Source organism: Nycticebus coucang, chromosome 2 (assembly GCF_027406575.1).
Source record: "Nycticebus coucang isolate mNycCou1 chromosome 2, mNycCou1.pri, whole genome shotgun sequence".
Lineage (NCBI taxonomy): Eukaryota > Metazoa > Chordata > Mammalia > Primates > Lorisidae > Nycticebus > Nycticebus coucang.
The window spans coordinates 68,857,498-68,879,441 of record NC_069781.1 but is presented as its reverse complement, the minus strand read 5'-3'; the positions used below and the strand labels follow the sequence as shown (position 1 = coordinate 68,879,441).

General features: G+C 36.5%; 2 protein-coding genes across 29 annotated transcripts in view; both read right to left on the bottom strand.

Annotated features, from left to right (window-relative positions):
* The window catches only part of PTPRD (protein tyrosine phosphatase receptor type D), a 2,247,062-nt gene that overhangs the window by 1,451,362 nt on the left and 773,756 nt on the right, over nt 1–21,944 (bottom strand). The window lies entirely within an intron of this gene.
* LOC128572810 (KIF-binding protein-like) lies at nt 18,626–21,087 on the bottom strand. The gene has a single exon (XM_053572919.1). It carries the CDS (start codon nt 21,031–21,033, stop codon nt 19,168–19,170), a length of 1,866 nt encoding a protein of 621 aa, XP_053428894.1. The 5' UTR covers nt 21,034–21,087; the 3' UTR covers nt 18,626–19,167.

The window sequence follows — 21,944 nt, the reverse complement described above, 5'->3', positions numbered from 1 at the left end:
CTAATTTATTGGAAGACTGCCTTCTCCTTGAATGCAGAACACAAAGTCTAGTCCAGGTTTGGGCACTGGCAATAATGATGTGAATTCAATTTAACATGGGTTTCACTTTACTCCTGAAACAGCAAACAATGAAATGGAAATAACTGAGACTAGGATCCGAGTGGGTAGATGTGGCCCCCGTTGTCTCTTGTTTTGTATTCTTGGCAACAGTGTAAACTAAGACATCCTCTAGATCAAAAAGACACACAGCTTGCTTCTTAGCATTTGAAGTTAACTCACTACATTATCTTACAAATAAGGGAATAATTTGCCCCTTAATTAAGTACATAACCCAAATTTAATCTCTGGGTTCCAGATGTGAAGATCTTTTTGTTCTAATATTTGGGCCATCTCTACTTATTTACATCTCTGTTCTACAGCATTGAGAGCTCTTGTGTATGTATGTTTAGAAAGTTTTGTTATGACGGTGCCAGTGGCTCAGTGAGTAGGCTGCCGGCCCCATAACAGAAGATGGCACTTTTGAACCTAGCCCCAGCCAAACTGCAACAAAAAAAAATTGGCGGGCATTGTTGGGGGTGCCTATAGTCCAGATACTTGGGAGGCTGAGGCAAGAGAATCCCTTAAGCCCAAGAGCTAGAGGCTGCTGTGAGCTGTGATGCCACAGCACTTTGCGGAGGGCGGAGAAAGTGAAATACTATCTCAGAAGAGTGCAGGGGGCACCTATCTTCACTAAGTTCTTTTATTTGAACAACGGGACTAGGAGTAGGACCACACAATAATGTTTCAATGCCAAAATTCCATCATCAGGAACAGTGTGTGTGAATTATTATTTTGTTAATTCACAAAGGTTATCTTATCAGATGGTTGTTTTGGATCAGCTTCTAACCTCAGGAAAAAACTTTTTTCAGTAGAATCAAGTACTATAATCTATGTCCAGTTATTTTATTTTATTTTTATTGTTGGGGATTCATTGAGGGTACAATAAGCCAGGTTACACTGATTGCACTTGTTAGGTAAAGTCCCTCTTGCAATCTTGTCTTGCCCCCATAAAGTTTTATCCCACCTACATTTCTCTCCTTCATTCCCATAGAGCTATTTTAATTAATTGAAAGAAGCTTTAACTCCAGGACAGGATGAGATAATTATGTAATTATTTAGTATTTCATACTATAACGGGACACTGCAGGGCATTTCCCACACCTAAAGCCCACCTGTGGGAAGATGGATAAACTTTCTGAAGCCCCTGATCCACATATTAATGTGTCAGTACACAGGTACCTGATTTACAGAAATGTTTGAAAAGGCAAATTCTACGTCTATTGATATTGTGAATTCAAGAAGGTGTTCTAAAATTCCTGTCAACAGAAAATTCCATAGAGCTTTAAATGGCACTATAAACTTTCAGTCAGAAAGGAAGTTACCTTTCCTTGATGTTTTTGAAGAAGAGTTTAATTTTCATTTTGATCAGTGCTTGGTAGATAGTAGGTGTTCAATAATTATTCACTGAATATGTAAATAAAATTATAAATGAACTTTGCGAAGAGGTCACACTAAGAAACTCATAAAAGGACATATAATCTAAGGTGAGACCTTAAGTTAAAATGAAGCTTCCTGAGCAGAGACCAAAAAAGGGGCTTTCAGGGATATGGGAGGGAGGCCTGGCCTGCTGAATAAGGACGTCTGGAGGGGCCATGGAGACGTGATGGGAACACTGTGACTCAACTGCCCAAGCATGTCCTGCACAGTGCAGTTTCCATATTGGGACACAGAGTGATCACAAATACCCACAAGTATTGGTAAAATCAACAGTTAGATCAGTATTCAGCAATTCTCACCAAAAGGTAAGACAATATATGTATGAAGTAATCCAGGTAATCAGTGACCAATAGAAAAGGACAAGGGTGCCAAGAGAAGCATGGATACCAATAAAAAAATCACACAAACAATTTCCAAGGGAGAGGAAGAGGATATTCATTTATATCCTTTCACTGTCTTTGTATGCGTCTCTCTCCTCTCACTCCTAGAGCGATCCACCTGGGCTCTCTGGAAGTGTACCAAATTTTCTCTTTGTTCTTAAACCTTCTCTTTGTCATCCTAAAGTCTGTGTGAAGTGACTTTAGTTTTCTATTCATACTCACACATCTTCTATTTTGGTTTCTGTTTCTACTCACATCCTCTTTCTATTCAAGCTGTGCCTTGGTTGAACTTGCTAGTTCCACTGAGAAACAACCAGGTCTGCTGGTTTAGCATTAAATGTAAGACCTACACTTAGAAGAAAATGTAGAGAAAAGATTCCTTGACATTGTTCTTAGAAATTATTTTTGTGGATATGACACAAAAACCAAAAATAAACAAGTGAACTAAATCGAACTAAAAAGCGTCTGTGCAGCAAAAGTAACAATCAACAAAATAAAAAGGCAACCCACACAACGGGAGAAAAAATGTTTGTTAACATACATATGATATGGATTACCATCCAATTACAGAAGGAATTCATACAACTCTGTAGCACATATACACAAAAAGAATCCGCCTGTGGCTCAGTCGGTAAGGCGCCGGCCCCATATACCGAGGGTGACGGGTTCAAACCCGGCCCCGGCCAAATTGCAACGAAAAAATAGCCGGGCGTTGTGGCACGCGCCTGTAGTCCCAGCTGCTCGGGAGGCTGAGGCAACGGAATCGCTTAAGCCCATGAGTTGGAGGTTGCTGTGAGCTGTGTGATGCCACAGCACTCTACCAAGGGCCATAAAGTGAGACCCTGTCTCTACAAAAAAAAAAAAAAAAAAAAAAAAAAAAATGAGTGAAGAACCTGAATACACATTTTTCTCATGAAGACATACAAATGTACGACAGGTCTATGAGAGTGTTCGATTTCAGTAATAATCAGGGAAATACAAATCTAACCTGCAATGAGAGGCCACCTCACATGTGTTAGCATGGCTGTTATCAAAAAGCCAAGAGATAACAAGTGTTGGGAAGGGTGTGGAGAACAGGGAAACTCTATATTAATAAGAATGTAAATTGGAAGGGAAATTATGAAAAACAGTAGGGAATTTCCTCAAAAACTAAAAAATAGAACTATCATGTGATACAGTAGCCCCACTTCAGGATATGAAGATATCTGTCCTCCTGTGTTCACTGCAACCTTCTTCACAGTAGCCAAGATAGGAAAACAGTTTGGCAATGGATGAATGGATAATAAAGATACAGCATACCCTATGTAACAGAATATTATTTAGCCATAAAAAGAAAGAAATTTTGCCATTAGCAGCAACATGGATGGAACTGAAGGATATTATGCTAAATGAAATATGCCACAATTTTTTATTTGTCAATTATACCTTAATAGAGCTGGAAAATATTTGTTTTCTCTGTCGGTCTGAAAAAAGCAGACCAATTCCACATCTAATATTCTAGCACATTTTATGCTAAACAAAATTTATGCTAAAAGATCTAAATCAATACACTTAAACCTACAGAACTGATTATCATAAACACTTGCTAATGGATATTGCTATATTAAAACAAGCAACATTTATTATTGGAAGCATTCACTTTATAAATTTAATAAATAGCCCTATGTTTTACTATAAATCATAATTACTAAAGTGCTTTGGTACATTTATATAAATCTTACTATTTGAACAGAATACTTTCTTTTCAACACATTTACATATATAAATGTCTTGAGCTTAAAACAAAACAAACAAACAAACAAAAAGCAGAAGGAAATGGGAAAGTCTTTTGTACATTCTGAAGCAGCTAAACATGTTCCTTAAACTGTTCCTGGATGCCTCTTCCCAAAATATACCTAGTAGCTAAACCACCACCATCACTGAAAATCACAGGTAAGATGCATTCCTTCAGTAAAAGACGGTGAACAGGAAAAACAATCCTGCAAGTAAAAGAGGCAGATCTCTATCACCTTTTGTATGAAATCATGATCGCTTTACATGAAGATGAGAAAAGAATTATGTTACTAATGATAATAATGAAGAAAAGTCAAAGTTTGTCCTTAATGAAACAATTAGTACGAATAAGAATTCTTTAACTCCAGATTGTTATTTTATATGCATAACTATAGCATTAAAGATATTATCAGGATGTTGTAAATAAGCAAATTACCAGCTGTCAAAAAAATTATCACTATCAAATTAAATAAGCTTCCCCCAGGCAAGCTAGCATTGCTTTTGCCTGAAGGCCAGCTCAAAAATGAATCATGAGGGAGACAAGTCACAGAAATAAAACAGATTTTAATTCTCTGTGTAGAGTAACTGGGAAAATAAATCTTAAAACTCTTTTCTAAATTTTGAAACAACCAAGTAACTGCAATGATGCCTGACTACTGATGACCTGATTAAATATTCCTCCAAGACCTCTGATCTCTTGTCTTTCAGAATAATACGAATATGATACAATATCAATTCTTAATACATATCTTTCATGTAGGACAATGAACTAGAAAGAGATTTTAAACATGAAAGAAGATAAAAGAAACTTTGTGATTTACATGTATTCCTTAAACTATAAAGCTACCTGTTCAGAACTGTCTTGGCTAACTACTCAAAAAATTAGATTCAAGAATGTTTTCAGAGGCCAGGTCTAAAAGGTATGTATCTCTTACCCTGTCCGTTTATTTTTTCCTCTGTTTACAGATATATCCATAACAAATTCAAAATAAAATGCTGAAGACAGTTAATTTTGTGTCACTTTATTTTATTATTCACAATAGTTTAGTCCACATACTATTCATAGGCAGTGAAATAAATGGGCTAAAGGGTTGGGAGGCCTTCTGTGACGACTGTAGAAAGAAAAACCAAGTCAGTGTCCAGATATATAAATATCTTGAAAGCCCAACAGCTGCTATACCACTATTGAAAGGTCAAGGGCTCTAGGAGAAGGTAAACAAATTTCAAGTTAGCCACTTGTGTCTCACTGAAACCAAAAACCTGTGTCAACCCTTGTAGAGCTAGTTAAACAAAATCAGTGTACAGGATAATCTAATCCTATTAGGCATTTTAGGTTTTAAACACTTGTTTTCCTAAGTCTGCAGTCCCCAAACCCAGGGTGGTAGGGCAGTGCCATACAGCAGGAATCAGGTCCCACAGCAGGAGGTGAGGAAGGAAAGCTTCACCTGTATTCACAGCTGGTCCCACTGTGCATGCACCACCACGGGAGTGCTGCCTTCTGTGAGGCAAGCACTGGCGCTGGATTCTCCCAGCAGTGAGAACCCTACTGTAACTGTCCATGTGAAGGATCTAAGTGGTGTACTCCTTATGAATATCTAACACCTGAAGATCTGAGGGGAACTGAGCTGCTGATGCTAGTGTTAGGGAGTGGCTGCAAATACAACTTACCATTAGCAAAGAAGTTTCACCGCATAGAGAGGATAATATGTCAATTGCTTACAGGCTCACATCAAAACCATTTCCTCTCAACCCCTTGCCAGAGAAAAAATTTTCTTCCATGAAATTGGTCCCTGATGCCAAAAAGTATGGGTACCGCTGTCCTAAGGGACCTTCTTAAATCCAATTCCAAGGGCTGACCTTGGGGATTCAAGTTGATGTGGTTTAGTCCACATACTATTCATAGCCAGTGAAATAAATTTTTTCTCAGTGTCCTACTGAGTTATCTTGGCCTCTGAACACCTTGTTAGTATGCTCATCTCAGCTAACCGACCTCTAAACATCACTGAGGTGATTCATGTCAATGATTTAGAAAAATATTTTTAACAGAGATTCACACCAAAAAATGTGTTATTTAGACCCAAATAAATGGGTGGTGGATGGTTAACATTGTGGTAATGCACACTGTCTGTACCGCCAAGGTGACCTTACATAGCCTCCAACGTATAAGGTCAGCTCTCTCTAAAACATGGTAAAGGACATAGGTCCTCTTATCAGCAGAGAATTTAAGCTGGGTTTCATCTGCTTATAAACCAAGCTGGTGTAACAGGTAAGGGAACACAAGTCCTGATGCTCTATTGTCCCTCTTAGCTACAAAGATTATAGAAAAATTACTTAGTTGTATAAGTATTGTTGATGTTATTAGGAAAAATAATATGTAGATAAGCATATAGGTAGAAAATGAGGAGTGGGGGGAGAAAGAGAGAGAGAGAGAGAGATATTGAGGGACTATTTGGGGGACAGAACATTGTAATCACCTTTGGAACAATAACTACAAACATTATTCCGGAAAAGAAAGTTAAATAGCTGGTGGACTTGTCTTTTAGTTATTTAACTGTAATAACCAACAAAGATTTATTATCATATACTCATTTAACTGCAAAGCACTTTGTCATCACTTACCTAATTTTCTCATCCCAATCCTGAGATAGTGCCAAAATGTTCTCTGATGGGTAACATACACTTGGATAATGCAGGGCTCTGTGAACTTGCTGGGGCCTTGGGAAGCTGGAGGCAGGGACATAGGGAAGGGACAGCTGGACACTGATTCTATCTACCTCTCTCTGTGCCTCATTGCTTCGTACTGTATAAGGTTCTTTATTAATGCTGAGTCTGGCTGGAGGTTCAGCAGGAATCAGATCTCTATAACAATTTCTTTTAAAGGCTTTTATAGTATAAATACCACCAGAAGAGAAATAAAACTGCTAGTGAAATTAGGCTGAGGTTTAATAAGAATTGCACTTTGCAAATTCAATATAATTCTGTCCTTGGGTTAAGGACTTAACCTTAATGATCATTTTTTACTGCATACGTTGCTGTTAGGTATGCCATGGCCGACTTTTGTGGTGTGAGTGGTGTGAGTGTGTGAGTGGCGTGAGTGGTGTGTGTGGTTGTGGGGTTTGCAAACAGATATCTATGCACCGTTCCTTCTAGCCAATTTATAGCCTGCCTGGGCCAATGCATCCATCATATTTGGGAGGCTTCTCAAACTTCTCTCAATATTCCCCAGAGATGAAGTTATACAAGGACTATAATGTTTGGTCCTAATCTAATCCAGATTAGAGTAGCTGAAGAAAAAATATTATCTATTTTCTTATGGTAGTATCCAGGTTATTCTCTCTGCTTATATGTTTTCTTTCTTGGCTTAAAACATACTGATATTCTTACCACATGCATTTTTTAGCACTTTATATCCATTATTAAATATAGTATTACCAACAACTGCCGCACCCTCGGCATCAAGCCGCAGCGAGGTGGCGCTGTCCGCGTTGTAAGACGCATGGGTAGGTGGTCTGTGCTCCTCGGAGCGAAGCCCCCAGCACCCCTAGTATGCGACAGCAGCGCAGAAGTTGCCTAGCATACTTTTTGTTGAACGTAATGACTCACGAGGTGCGGCATAAAAGCCTGAGGAATGCCTGTGAATGAAACCTGTCTGTTCAGTTGAATGCCTGATTGTCCTGAGAGACTAAGAATAAACATAATGACTTACTGATCCATAATTAAACATAGCAAAGAATGCCTGTGAAGACTCAATGTCTCCAGGGGGAACGATGTAAGAGCACGTTCCTATCATAAATGTCAGTGAATTGAGACAATGCATTGAGACAATGCAGGAACAGCAAACAAGATGTTCCATCTAGATATGTGCTTACACCACCCACACCCACCCACGACTTAAAACTTTCCACATACCTTTACATTTCATATATTTCCTAATACTATAATCACTTACATAATTTACACATATATGAAATCTTTTAATCACATTAGAAGTAAATAATTTGTGAATTATTACTAATACTAGTAGTTATAAAGAAAGAATTTTCACGTTTTAAAACTTTAACCTTTGAAGCATTTACTTAGATAAGGGGTAGTGAAAGACACAACTGATAACCAGCAGCCTTTGTTCCCCCTCGCTGGCAAAACCCCTTGCGGGCAGGACATTGTTCAAGTGGGATGGTCGAATACTCACATCTACAAGGTTAGATAATAACTTGTAAGGCTCAGCAAGTTGTAAAAATACCTTTTGTAATTTGTAATGCTTTGTCAAAAATGTATAAATACCAATACAAAAATTCAGTAAAGTACAGCTGCTTTCTTCATCACTCGTGGTGTGTGGCAGTCTGTCATTTTATCCTGCGTCGACCTCTCAACCAACCTGTACCGTTCGCCCTGAGCACCCTCGGACTGAGGCCCATCGACCGGCGGTCCGCGGCAAACAACCCTCTAAAATGAACTTTTGTTATTATTCTCCTTTTACTGATGACTCTGAGAGGTAATTACATTGGTCAAAGCTGCATAGGTAATAAGCAGTAAAGCAGGGATTTGAATTTAAATACGCTAACAAGTTTTAACTTAACACTTCCAAAAATAAAAGATATGCATGTGCATGCCTGTATATGTGTGTGTGCAACTGCATATTTTTCTTCACTTATGATTTAAATATGTCTACAATTCACAGCCTAAGATGATTCAAGTCTGTGACTGGATTCTGAAGAAGCATTCAACACTGTGCTACTAAATAACACTTTATCAATACATTTGCCAAAGGTGACTATGATGAAGCCATTATAAGTGTAAATATAATTAAAATAATCAACTACAAATGGTAGAGCATAATTTTTTCCTTTCTTGTTAAATTATGTATAACTTTATTTTAAAAACATATTTGGCCCATTAAATATTTTTCAAATTATAACTATATGTTCATGATTCCACAAGAAAATCATAATATACATCAGCACTACAGGATAAGCATCCCTAATCCATAAAACCAAAATCTAAAATACTCCAAAATTTAAAACTTTCTGAGTGCTGACATCACACAAGTGAAAAATTTCACAAGTGATCCGATTTGCTGATTCGCAGTCTAATAACGGATGTTAAAAAGGATGGGGATAAATGGGAATACTCAATGTAAATTATCACAGCCACTATGGAAAACAGTATAGAGATTCCTCACAAAACTAAAAATAGAACTCCTGTATGATCTAGTTTGGTGTATATAAGAAAATCAGTATACTGAAGAGATATGAATGCTTCATGTTTATTGCAACAACACTATTCACAACAGCTAACACCTGGAATCAACCTAAATGTCTGTCCATGGGATGAATGGATAAAGAAAATGTGGAACATTACATAATAGAACATTACTAAGCCATAAAAAAAGAATTAAATTCTGTCATATGCAATAACAGATAGAACTGGAGGACATTATGTGAAATGAAATAAGCCAGTCACTGAAAGACAAAATTTTGCATATTCTTACTCATAAAAAATAGATCTCATGAGGTAGAGAGTAGAATGATGGAAGTGTAGTAGGAGGGGGTATAAAGTGAGAATGATTAGAGGATACAAAATTATAGTTAATGGAAAGAATAAGATGTGATATTTGGAAGCACAATAGGGTGACTATAGTTAGTGATGATTGATCATATACTTCAAAATAACTATGAGAGTAGATTTGAAATGTGTCCAACACAAAGAAATAATAAATGATTTAGGTGGTGGGTATCCTCATTTCACTAACTTCATCATTATGCATAATATGCTTAAATCAAAATATCACATGTAGCCTACAATTATGAGTGTGTGTAACTATTATGTAGCCATAGATATTAAAAATAAAAATGTTAAGTTAAACAAAATGCAGTCTAAACTTCGGTTCATAAACGAATTTTTTAAAAATCTTATACAAAATTACTTTCAACCTGTGTATATGGTATATATGAAATGTAAATGTGTTTTGTGTTTAGAGTCATCCCCAATATATCTCATTATACAGATGTATATGAAAATATTACAAGATTAAAAAAAAACTATGAAATCTGAAACTTTTCTTATACAAAACATTTTGAATAAGGGATACTCAAATCTATACCTTCATTTCTTCTGTCTTTTCCCAAATATTCTATTAATACTTCCTTTCTGCCTATACCTTAAATTTCCTTTCAATTAAACTGCATGATGTCTGAATAGAATTTGACTTAGCACAATATTTTCCATATACTACTGTTTACTTCAGAATTCATCAGAAAATTTTTCATCCCCATGTACCATACGCAGTGTAATTGACTTAATGTTTTAATTGCCAATTAAAGTTTTATATTCCTTCTGTAATGAAGACCTACTGTAACTTTTGACTAAGTTAACAGTAAAAATGAATACAGTAAAAACTAATGCACATTATTAAATTTTATCTAGATCACTTTGTGAGCATGGGATCTATTCTTTCCTTGTTATATACAAAATAAGTGGATATATTGGAGTTGTAAAAGATATACTAGAATTAAATTTAAAAGGTAATAACTTCCAAAATGCAATAAATTTGCTGAGATGATTTTTATAATTCTCAAATGGTAATTATATTAATGATCACTTAAAATCTTGCTTCGAAAGACAAAGCTTATCACAAAACAAAAATCGTCTTATACTAATATTGATGTCTTGGCACAACAGTGAAAGGCCCAAATCAAACCCTAAATTAAGACAAATAGATAACATGGTCTTTGGTATCAGATAATCTGCATTTGAATCCTCAGTGGTTCTTACTATATTTGAGTTTTTATATAATTGAACCAATCCATGAACCTCCGTTTCTTTATTTGTCGGTGGCCATTTATGCTTGGCTTTTACATCAGTTAGTTAATTTGTAGTTGTAAAATGTGATAATGTAATATTATCATTTATATTTTATTTATTTGATAAAATACTTTTGTATAACTAGATAATTTCCCTATTTTGTTTGCCAGAGGTAGAGTTCATAAAGGAAAGCCAGCATAAATGCTTGATTTTCAATTTTATTTACTGGTTTTCAAGATAGTAATTTAACTGCTCTTTATCCCCTGAAATACTTATGTACTTATATTGTCAGAGCATATCACCACTACATAATATATATTTTTTTCCTCCTTTTAACCATCACTTACCTCTAGTTCTATGTGTAACCATGTTTTAAATGGTTACCACAAATGTCTGTTCTCTAATCACTTGGTTGTCTGAGGATTATTCTACAGAATATTCTCAGGAAGGACATAAGAAAACAAGGGAGTTCTTCAGTGATAACAGGTGCTCTGTGCCCTGGACACCTCAAAGTTAGTTTTCCTGAACATAATTTCTGTGCTCACATGACTCTCAACTTCCTTCCTTGTGTATTTTAAATAAGTTACTACATTTTTCTTTTCGATTTGGGCTTTTAATGAAAAATATGACAATTTATTTTTTCCTCTTATTAGTGAAATTTTTCTTTCGAGTTCAAATGACTTGTTTTCTTTTCTTGAAGTTCAGTATTTTACTAGAAAAAAATTAATATTAATAATTCAGTTTGGATAGATTTAGTAACATGAGATTATCTCCTAATATGTACTTTCAAATACCAGCAGAAAAGTTTTCTTCATTATAATTTTGAGTGTTTTGTTCTCTCTCTTCGGTTTTCTTCTTCATGGACTTCTATTTGTATATTGGATCTTCTTGGGTAGTTTCAGTATTAATTTTCCTCAAAACTTTTTTTAGTTCTTTTTTTATTTTTAAAATATGAGTGCCTTTATTTTTTACTTAATAGCTTGATAAGTTTAGAATATTTACCTTGTGTTCTTTCTAGTTTAATCTTAATTTCTGAAATGATTATTTTCTGTGCTATCACCTCATTTATGAGATTTAGTAATACTAATGTTCTTTGCTGTTTTATGTAATTTTCCTAATTTCTATTTATTTTATTTATTTATTTATTTTTGAGACAGAGTCTCACTTGGTAGGGTGCCATAGCATCTTAGCTCACAGCAACCTCAACTCTTGGGTTCAAGTGATCCTCTTGCCTCAGCCTCCCAAGTAGCTGGGACTACAGGCACCCACCACAATGCCCAGCAACGTTTTAGAGACCATGCCTCACTCAGGTTCAGGCTGGTCTTGAACCTGTGAGCTCAGGCAATACACCTGCCTTGGCCTTCCAAGTGTTGGGATTACAGGCATGAGCCACTGCGCCCAGCATAATTTTCCTAATTTCTTTCAGATAATTTTGAAATAATATGTTATAATTTTAAACCATGTTGTGGGCACGTTTATCTGGTAAATTTTTATTTTCTGTCATTGTGATGAAATTAGCAGATCCAGAGATAGTCAGAAAATAATTTTTCACTAAAAAAAACTAAAGAATTAGGGTTAAGGTGTCCTACTAGACATAGGAGTGGAAGCAGAATAGTAAGTAGACACATTTTGAACACATTTTCTAGGAGGAAATTCTGGAAGATTTACTAGAGAAGTGAGAGGAAGCAACAAAGATAAGCAAGAAGAATATTCAATGCAGCTGGCCTAGCCAGTGACTGGGTGAGAACTGAGAAAAACTCCTGGACATAGGGAAATAGTGAGAGAAAAACTGTTAAGTCCCCACATTTGAAATGGAATTTATAATCTTGGCTATGGGAGAACTTCTCCACCAACATAAGCCCCGATCCTAATACACAGAGTCGGCTAGAGACTGAACAAAATGTTGATTCAGAAAAAGAAGTCACTTGGAATCCCACAGGCATCTGAGTGTAGAGCAACTGCATCTGGTCATCATTCTGAGAGCTTAGATACTATGGATCTTCAGAAACTGCCACTGCACTGTTTTAAGGAGAGAGAGGGGGCTGTGAGCTCCCATGCACCTTTGCGAAAGTCCCTACTGCCACGCTATAGGCTGCTGTTGAGACTGGACATGAGTGGACTACATTTTCCACGGCTTCTTGCTCATGCTGCTTGTCTAGAAGAGGGCCTATCCTGCTCTTGTCCCAGACCCAAGGCACTATTTTGAGATTTTAATCCTGGGCTATGCCCCACCCTCCAGGCTAAGTTCAAGGCAACATGAGGAAGGCCAAATAGGTGAAGAACAGAGAAAATGGGCTGTATAATAGATACCTATAACATTACCCACTGCCCTACAATGAGATGCTTTTGAGACATTAATGAACTGTACTCTCTACAGCTTTTAGCACCTTCTGCTCCCTGCTCACCTGTTCAGAGGCCACACCTGGTACTGAGAGTTTAATGCTGGGCAGCACCTCACCCTCTAGCAGCCCAAGCTCCTTTTTGTTTTTTTTTTTTTGTTTTTTGTTTTTAGAGAGACAGAGTCTCACTTTATTGCCCTTGGTAGAGTGCTGTGGTGACACAGATCACAGCAACCTCCAACCCCTGGGCTTAGGTGATTCTCTTGCCTCAACCTACAGGTGGGGACCAGGTGCCCGCATGAATGCCCGGCTATTTTTTTGTTGCATTTTGGCCAGGGTTGGGCTCGAACTGTCCACCGTTGGTACATAGGGCTGGCACCAAACCCACTGAGCCACAGGCACGGTCACCCAGAGACCAAGCTCTCTTAACCATACTGCCCCAACTTACTGCAGCTACACCACCAACATTGACTGTTTGGGACCCAGTGGGTTGCCCCATCACCACTACTGCCATCACTCACATCACACCAGCTTCACAGAGGCCTAATAACCCATTCACACACCTCAGCCATTGCTCCCATTACCAGCTTCAATGCAAGTCACATGGAGACCCAGGAATTGACTTTCCAGGATCCACTAAAACTGATCCCAGTGAAAGCTGCTCTTGGGCCTAAAAATGGTAAGAGTTAGCTCACTGCTACTACCACTGGGGTTTGAAGTCAGACTCAGTTGTCATCCAAGTCCCCCAAAAATTTGCTCCAGGCTCAATTAATAACCATATCCTGAGTGACCAAGCAAATCACATATACTATTGATGCCGTGTACTGGCATCACAGTAGACTGCCAGTGTAGTATTAGATCACACTACTACAGGCACCCATAATCCAAGCAAAAGTGTCCTCCTCAACCACATATATACACCTTCAGGAAAAAATACTTCCCTATGAAAGCAATTTCAAAACCTGGAAGACGTGATTGCTACACCAAATGCACAGATATCAATGGAAGAACATAGGGAATGTAAAGAAGGACATAGAACATCACCAAAAGATTACAATACTGTCCATCAACAGATCCCAATCAAAAAGAGCTCTTTGAAATCCCAGATAAAGAATTCAAAATGTTGATTTTAAAGAAGCTAAATGAGATTCAATAGAAATCTCAAAGCCAATAAAAAGAAATAAGGAAATCAGTTTAGGATACGAATGAGAATTATGATAAGGAGAGAGAAAAAAATAAGAAGAAGAAAAAAAAATCAAACGAATTCTGGAAATGAAAAATTCATTAGAAGAATTATATATATTCAAAAGTTTAAATAATACACTAGACCACGAACTATAAAAAGCCTTACAACTTGAAGACAGATAACAGTAATTAAAGCCAAAAAGAAAAAATAAAGGAAAGAAAAAAAATTAAAAATGAATAAAGTTGTCAGGATGTCTAGAACTTCATAAAGCAACCACACTTATGAATTATTCATATTCCCAAGGGGGAAGAGAGATCAATAGTTTAAAAAAACCTATGTACGTAAATAATCAGTGAAAACTTTTCAAGTTGAACAAGAAAATTAAATATGTAGATACCAGAGGCCCTAGCAATCCTCAGGCAATTACATTACAAAAAGAACTTCACTATGATATATTATATTCAAATGTTTAAAGTCAGAGTTAAATAAATAATTTTAAAATTAGCATGAGAAAAGTGTCTAGTCACTCATAAAGGAAACCTCATCAGATTATCAATGGATTTCTCATCAGCCTCCAGAGTAGCTGAGACTACAGGCTTGTACCACCAGGCCCAGCTACATATCAATATTAGCTACAAACATAAATTGATTAAATGCTCCACTTAAAACATACTAATACGGTGGCAGACTGAGTAACAAAGCATGATTCAACTATATGCTATTTATAAGAAACTTGCCTTAATCTGTAAAGATATACAGACTAAATGTATGGGGCTGGAAAAAGACACTTCATTCAAATAGGAATCAAAAGCAAGCAAGAGCAGCTATACTTATATCAGATTAAAAAGATTTTAAATCAAAATAGTAAAAAAAAAGAAATTAATTATATAATGATAAAGAGGTCAATTCATCAAGAATACATAACATTCCAAATATATATGTGACCAACCTCAGAGCACTGAGATTCACAAAACGAATATTACTAGACCTAAAGAGATAGACAGCAATACAATAATAGTGGGAGATTTTATTACTCCCCCCCCTCAGAGATCAAAACAGAAAATCAATAAACATTGGACTGAAGTGACAAATGGATTTAATGGACTTATATCAAACATTCTAATCAACAACCACAGAATATAAATTCTTTTAAGCAGAGCACAAAACATTCTCCAAAATAGACTACATGTTAGGCCACAAAACAAATCTTAACAAATTTTAAAAAATCAAAATTTTATCAAGTATCTCACCAGACCATAGTGGCATAAACCTAGAAATCATGTGAGACATGTCAGACACTAGCAAATACACAGAAATTATAAAACATACTCTCACTTCATGCCCAAGTAAGTGAAGAAATTAAGACAGAAATTTTAAAAACACTTTGAAACAAGTGGAAACACAACATAGCAAAACCCATGGGAGATGGAAAGCACTATGCTAAGAGGTAGTTTGCAGTACTAAATGCCAACATCAAAAAAGAAGAAAGATCACAAGTTATCAATGCAATGTCATACCTCAAGGAACTAGGAAAAAAAAAGAACCCAATCCCAAAGATTGCAAAAGAACAAAGATCAGAACAGAACTAAATGAAATAAAGACCAAGAAAATGATGCAAAAGATCAAACAAAAAATTGGTTCTTCAAAAGATAAACAAAATTGATAAACCGCTAGATAACTAACCAAGAAAAAAGATGGTCCAAATTAGCAAAATCGGAAGTGAGAAAGTATACATTAAAAATGATACCACAGAAATACAAAAGATCATCAGTGTTTATTATGAATAACTATATACTCAAAACCCAGAAAATCTAGAGGTGTAGGATAAATTCCCAGATCATGAAACTTCCCAAAATTGGACCAGGAACAAACAGACCTCCTAAACAGGTCAATAAAGAGTAATAAAGAGTAGCAAGATCGAATCAGTAATAACCGTCACCCCCCACTCCAAAAAAGGAGCTCAGGACCAGATGAATTTGGAGCTGAATTATACCAAACAAACGAAGAACTAATACCAATCTCTCCCCAGCTGGCCTGGGAGTCCAGGTGTGGTGGGCAAGGCAATGGTGTGAAGCCTGGGCTGGGAGAAGAGGGGAGGGCACCTCTAGGAAGGGAAAAAGTGGGAAGAGTAGGTGGGAGGAGACATTGCAGGCCCTCGGGGGATGGTGGTGGGCCAGACCTGGGGATCAGTGTGGCTCCCTAGTGCTTATCAGGTTATTGGTAATTAGACACATTTAACTCTTAGAAAGAAGCTAAACAACCTAAAATTATATTTGATGATGCTCACATCCATATATTTTGACTGTTTGTAAAAATGTTGCAATTGAGAATTTTGCTATACAATATGCTTATTAAATATAGAGCTATAAGAAAATATCACCTGACATATAATACAAGTAAAACAAGTTGATAAAAATTTTTAGATTATTATGGTACATGTAAAACAAGTTAATAAAAATTATTGATGCATCCAGTGTTTCAAGAGATGAAGTATAATTGGAAACAAAAATCTAAAAACATATTTGCATTTACCCATATTACTCCCTACGTTTAAAAGGCACATCATTTACATAGAACATTGTATTAAAAATTAGAAAAATATCAATTCAAATTAGGGTTGACATTTTCTACAGTACCTTTTTCTATAGACTGGTAGCATTTATTTACATAAGAATATCTATAATGTTATTTATTTTCAGAATTTTTACAGCTAACCTAAAAAAATCAAAATATTTTGATTTCTACTAATCTATTAATAAGAACTAATCTGTACTAAAGAAATAAAGCTTATATTTATTCATGAATATTACACATTTACAATAAAGTCTATAATAAATGTACAGTGTGGGCTATGAAATTCATCTTGCTTTGCTTTTAAAATCCTATTTTCCTTGCTTTAATGTGGCCAACTGATGTTCCCAGAGAAAAATCTCTAAATTATTATTTGTAAACTATGTCTCAGGAATAGTATATAACTTTTGTAAATGGAGGATTATGTGTTAGAATGCTGAGTTTTACTTTGACAAGAAATTAGCCATCGGATTAATGTGACATATTTCTCCATATGCAGGATAACATTAAATAAGCCCAGTACCTTAAATGAGGCTCTAAAATTTAGGCACCAAGTATTTCAGTTGCATGTTATAATTATAATTCATTATTTTTAGCTCAGGAACCTGGCACACCATAGACTTGAAAATTAATTTCAACCTTAGAAACCTATATTATCATTATTATAATTATTACTATTATAATTTCTTTGAAGAGACTGTTTTGAGAAGCTATTGTTATTGAGCATTTGTTACTGTTTCTATTACATTTATAAAAATTATGAATGTCTAAAAACAATAATTACCAAACTCATTCATTCATTTAACAAGTATTTATTGACTGCTTACAATAGTTCCTTTTACATAGTTATCTATTAAATTGTGTGACTTGGCTAATCATCTCATGTGGCATTAATGGAGTTTCAACAAGTTTTCTTAAATTGTAATCTATATCTCTTGGCATTAATAAAAATAAAATTGTTTTAGGTTTTCATTTAAAAAATCCTTTTACTTTTACACCTTTTTACTTAAAAGCATTAAAAATATTTTTCTGGCTTTTGTAAATCCACAGCAAAAAAGTGAAACAATCAAAGATTACCAAAAAAGTATAATACTGATACCAATTATCGTTTATATGTATATTTGACTAATTTTTTTCATTTGTAAATTTCTGTTCATGACCCTCACTCATTTATTTGCCTTTTCCTTAATTTCTCAGTTTAAATTCTTTTTATATATATTCAATATTTAAATTTATTTATCTTCATTAAAGATTGTTTTTTTACTTATTTTATTTCAGAATATTATGAAGATAAAAAAGTTTTGGTTACATGAAATGCTTTCTCACATAGAAATGTGTATTGCAAGGGTTAATATAAGAAAAATAATTATTCATACTGTTGTTTATCAACAGAAAACGTAGCTAATATTTGTTAAATGGGGTGAGGGGAAGCAACTTATAAAAGATTACATAAAATATGAGCCTATTTTAGATAAACATATGTATATTTACCATTTTTTATGGCTAACATTCTAACATCTATGTGATAAAAATTTCTTAACTATATTAATCCACTGAGAAGCACAGTCTACTTCCATCTATGGAAGTCAAAAGGACAGCGCTAGAACATACAATATTAGCTAGAATTCTTTTCTTTTTTTTTTTTAGCCAGAATTCTTAATCATCTTTGAATGTTAAGATACTGACCCGAATAAATCAGGACAATGTAACATTGAAAGATTGGCAATAGGAAGCATATAGTCCAGTGATAGGGTTGGTGCCAGACTTGCAAGGTATGTCCTTAGCTATATCCTCATTACTAACTCTTTTAGTTCTAGCTTTGCTATTAAAATCTATTTAATGCATTCCTTTTCTATTTAACTTAATTATATTTTATTTTTTACTGTTGCTTGCAACCAAAATTACCTGAGATAAAATACGTTGTAGGCATCAAACCTCAAAAATATGTAAGGAATCTGAATTTGTTAGCTGGCTGCATTAGAATTGAAGATGGGGGAAATATTCATTAACATTTTTATTTTTATTTATTTTTTTTTTTATTAGTGAGACGAGTCAATTTATTGTACTTCCAGCAAGGCCTTTTCCCCCCATTTATAACACAATACAACAAAATAACTTAGTTTTTACTATTCTCAAAAGGGAAAGATTTCTTTAGGAATTTAGGAAAGCAAATATTTAGAAAGAATAACTATATGAAGTTATTTTTTCAATTTTAATATAGTAACAGTCTTGTCTACTAGGTACATTACCCAGCATTTTTCTTTGTTAGGAATCTATCAAGTACTAGCCAACAAAGAATCTACATTTAGAAACTGAGGCAAGAAAAGCTGAAATAGGAAACAAGCAATCCAAACTACAAATCATGTTTCACATTTACAAGGCAATTTACATAATTAGGTATCAATTATTAACATTATGTTGATTAAAATCCTAGGAAAGACTCAGTTTATCTGACTGTGTCTCAAGCTCAAACTGCAATCCTCTAGCTATACAGGTAAATATTACAGTGGAACAGGACCTGTTTGACTAAGAAAAAAAAATCATTTCCATATTGCACATTTTCATTCTTTCAAAACAAAGATTAAGTCAGGGCCATCTTGGTTCTGAATCTCTCCATTTTTGTTGGGAGAAGACTAACCATCTCTTTACTAAGTTCTAGTTCAACTTCTATTTCCTGGGCAGCTTCAGGGTGCTTTTCACAGTAATCGACAATAAATTTGTAATGTTCCAATGAGGTTGCCAAATTTTCTAATTCTTTCTTGGGATCTGCAGTAATTATTTTGCCATAGAGACGGGCAACTCGAAACTTAGCTAACATGGCAGGACGGAGAACATCCTCCCCTATATGCTCAGGAAACACTTTATTTGGATCTCTCAGGGAGTCTAAGAAAAGCTGGTAGTATTTCAATGCTGACTTATTAAGATTATTTATTTTTTTAATGATGTGTGAATCGGGATCCCTTAGCTTGTCAGCAATGGCAACCTTCAAATCCATCATATCATAGTATGCGTGTGCAATTTCAAACTGAATCTGTCTATTGACCAACAGGTAATACTGCGGATTCAGGTCTACAATTAGGGGCTCTAGCATGGCTATTCTGCGTTTATGCATCTTGCACCGTCTCTCCATGTCAGTTTCAAAGAATGCAAGCACCTTAAATAGAGCACTGTGGTCTTGGACAACTTCAATATGGTCAGTGACATAACCATCAATCTGAAAGAACTCTTTTGCCTCAAAGACATAATGCTGACCCAACAAGAAAAGTTCTCTGGCTTCTTCAAAATCTAAAGGTCTCAAATAGCTCACTTTCTCTTCTATTGCAGAGATGGCATCACACAGTTCACCAGTTCCAAACTGCACAGCTTTTTTCCTAATGTTTTCTTCCTCATCTAGCTCTTTTTTCCTTAAAGCTCTAAGTTCAGACTGTTTATCAAGATCAAGCTCTCCTATGTTGTCCTGCATAGCGAGTTGGGCATTCTGCATAAGAGTCAAACAGTATTTGATCCAACATCTTGCTATTTCCCCTTTCCTTTGATGATAAAGTTCTGGTATATCTCCTTCAGCTTCAGGAGTGTCTTCTGTAGCTGACACCTTTCCTGTTTGACCAAAAATGACATTAGCAGCTGATAAACAGTGCCTGGCCTCCATAAAGCATAGCTTATTGATGTAAAATTGTGATAAGGTGGCAGCATTAATAGCCCACTCTAAAGGATGGTAGGCACTGTGCTCAAGCTGGCGTTTTAGTGTACTGTGGCAATAATGGGCAGCCTTTTCAAACATTTCCATATGCTGGTAGACTTGAGCCAGATAATATAGGTTATGAGTGTAAACCTTCTCAAATCTTTTTGATCTCTCTTGCTCAGTAAGTTTTTCTTCTTCAGGAAGAAAATGCTCTGTAGGATCAAGAGGAGGACTTCCAATCTCTTTCATATACCTATTATATAGTGCTTCTGATGATTCTAAGTAAGCTTGTGCAGTTTCAATTTCTTCTCTTTCAGACCACAAGATACCTAGATTATTCTGCGCCTGGATGTAGAGGGAGACGCAGTCGTGCGAGAGCCGGTACCTGCGCAGCAGCTTCAGGCATTTCACCAGATGCTCCTCCCCCGCTGACAGCTCCTCAGTGTCGATGTGGTTCACCCCGAGGTTGAACTCAATAACCGCCAGCCTCACCGCCCGCTGGGCGATGGGCCCCTCGGCCTCCACCACTTCCGCTGGCAGAGCCAGGGTGTGGTCTTCTGCACCCAAGCTGTCGTCGGCCTCAGGCCGCTCATCCTCATCCTCAGGCGCGGGGCCGAGCAGCGCCTTTACCTCTTCCAGCAGCGCTCGGGCGCTGTATTTGGACTTGTACGGTTCCTTCTCTGGGTTTTTATGCAACTCTACCCGTGAGAGCGCCAGCGCCGCCTCGAATTTCTCACAGACTTCTGCCCACAGAGCGTTAGCCATAGCTGCCTCTACTACCTAGGTTTTCCCAATGCGCGCAGTCTGGATTCCCGCCTTCCTTCTCATTAACATTTTTAAAAGAAATCCTAAATTGCTTTAGCACCAAAAGTGAAATGCCTTATTCATGATAGCTTATGGTCACCCAATAAAGGCAAAGCTTCAGGGTGTAGCACAGATGTAGCCATTAAGTACTATGAAGGTTAAGAGGAATTTTAATGACCGCATGGTTGAGTAGGTGCTTGAAAATGCATTGGATAGCACAGAGCAAATGAATGACACACATTTCTAAATTCCTTGCTAAAGGAATAGACTGAAACTCAGGCATTTTTGTGACATTGCTTAAAGTTCCTTCTATCTCTGGTAGCTTCAGGCTGAGGTAGTCAAAATACAAAAGCAAGACCATCGCTGCCGTTCCCGAAACTGTCGCTGCTGCAGTCGCTGCGTAGAGCAGGAGCCACGACCGAGAGGAGGGAGGAGGAGGAGGTAGTGGAGGAGGCGCCGGACCCGGGAGGGGGGGATAGATTCCCAGGAGTGGGATAACTGGATCAGACGGTGATTACCCTGTGTATAAGAGTGTGTGTCTCACTGAACCTTCAATGGCAATGAGTAGAGAGAAGTGGCACGATGTAAGAGGAAAAAAGACAAGCCAAGGGGGAGGAGACGAGATGGCTGACTGAAGCCAGCTTTCCACAGAGGCTCCCGTCCAAAAGGAGAGTTAAAGGATAAAAATTCAGCAAGTAACCTGGTGGTTTTGAGCTGCACTAAGAGGGAAGGTTGTAGAACGCACGTCAACCCCGCTGAGGCGAGCTGCGACCACAAGGATACAAACAAAAGGTACAAAATCCATCACCAAGTGGACGGGAGTCCCCTCCCCCATGGGAACGGCTCAGAGTGCCCCACAAACAACCGGTCAG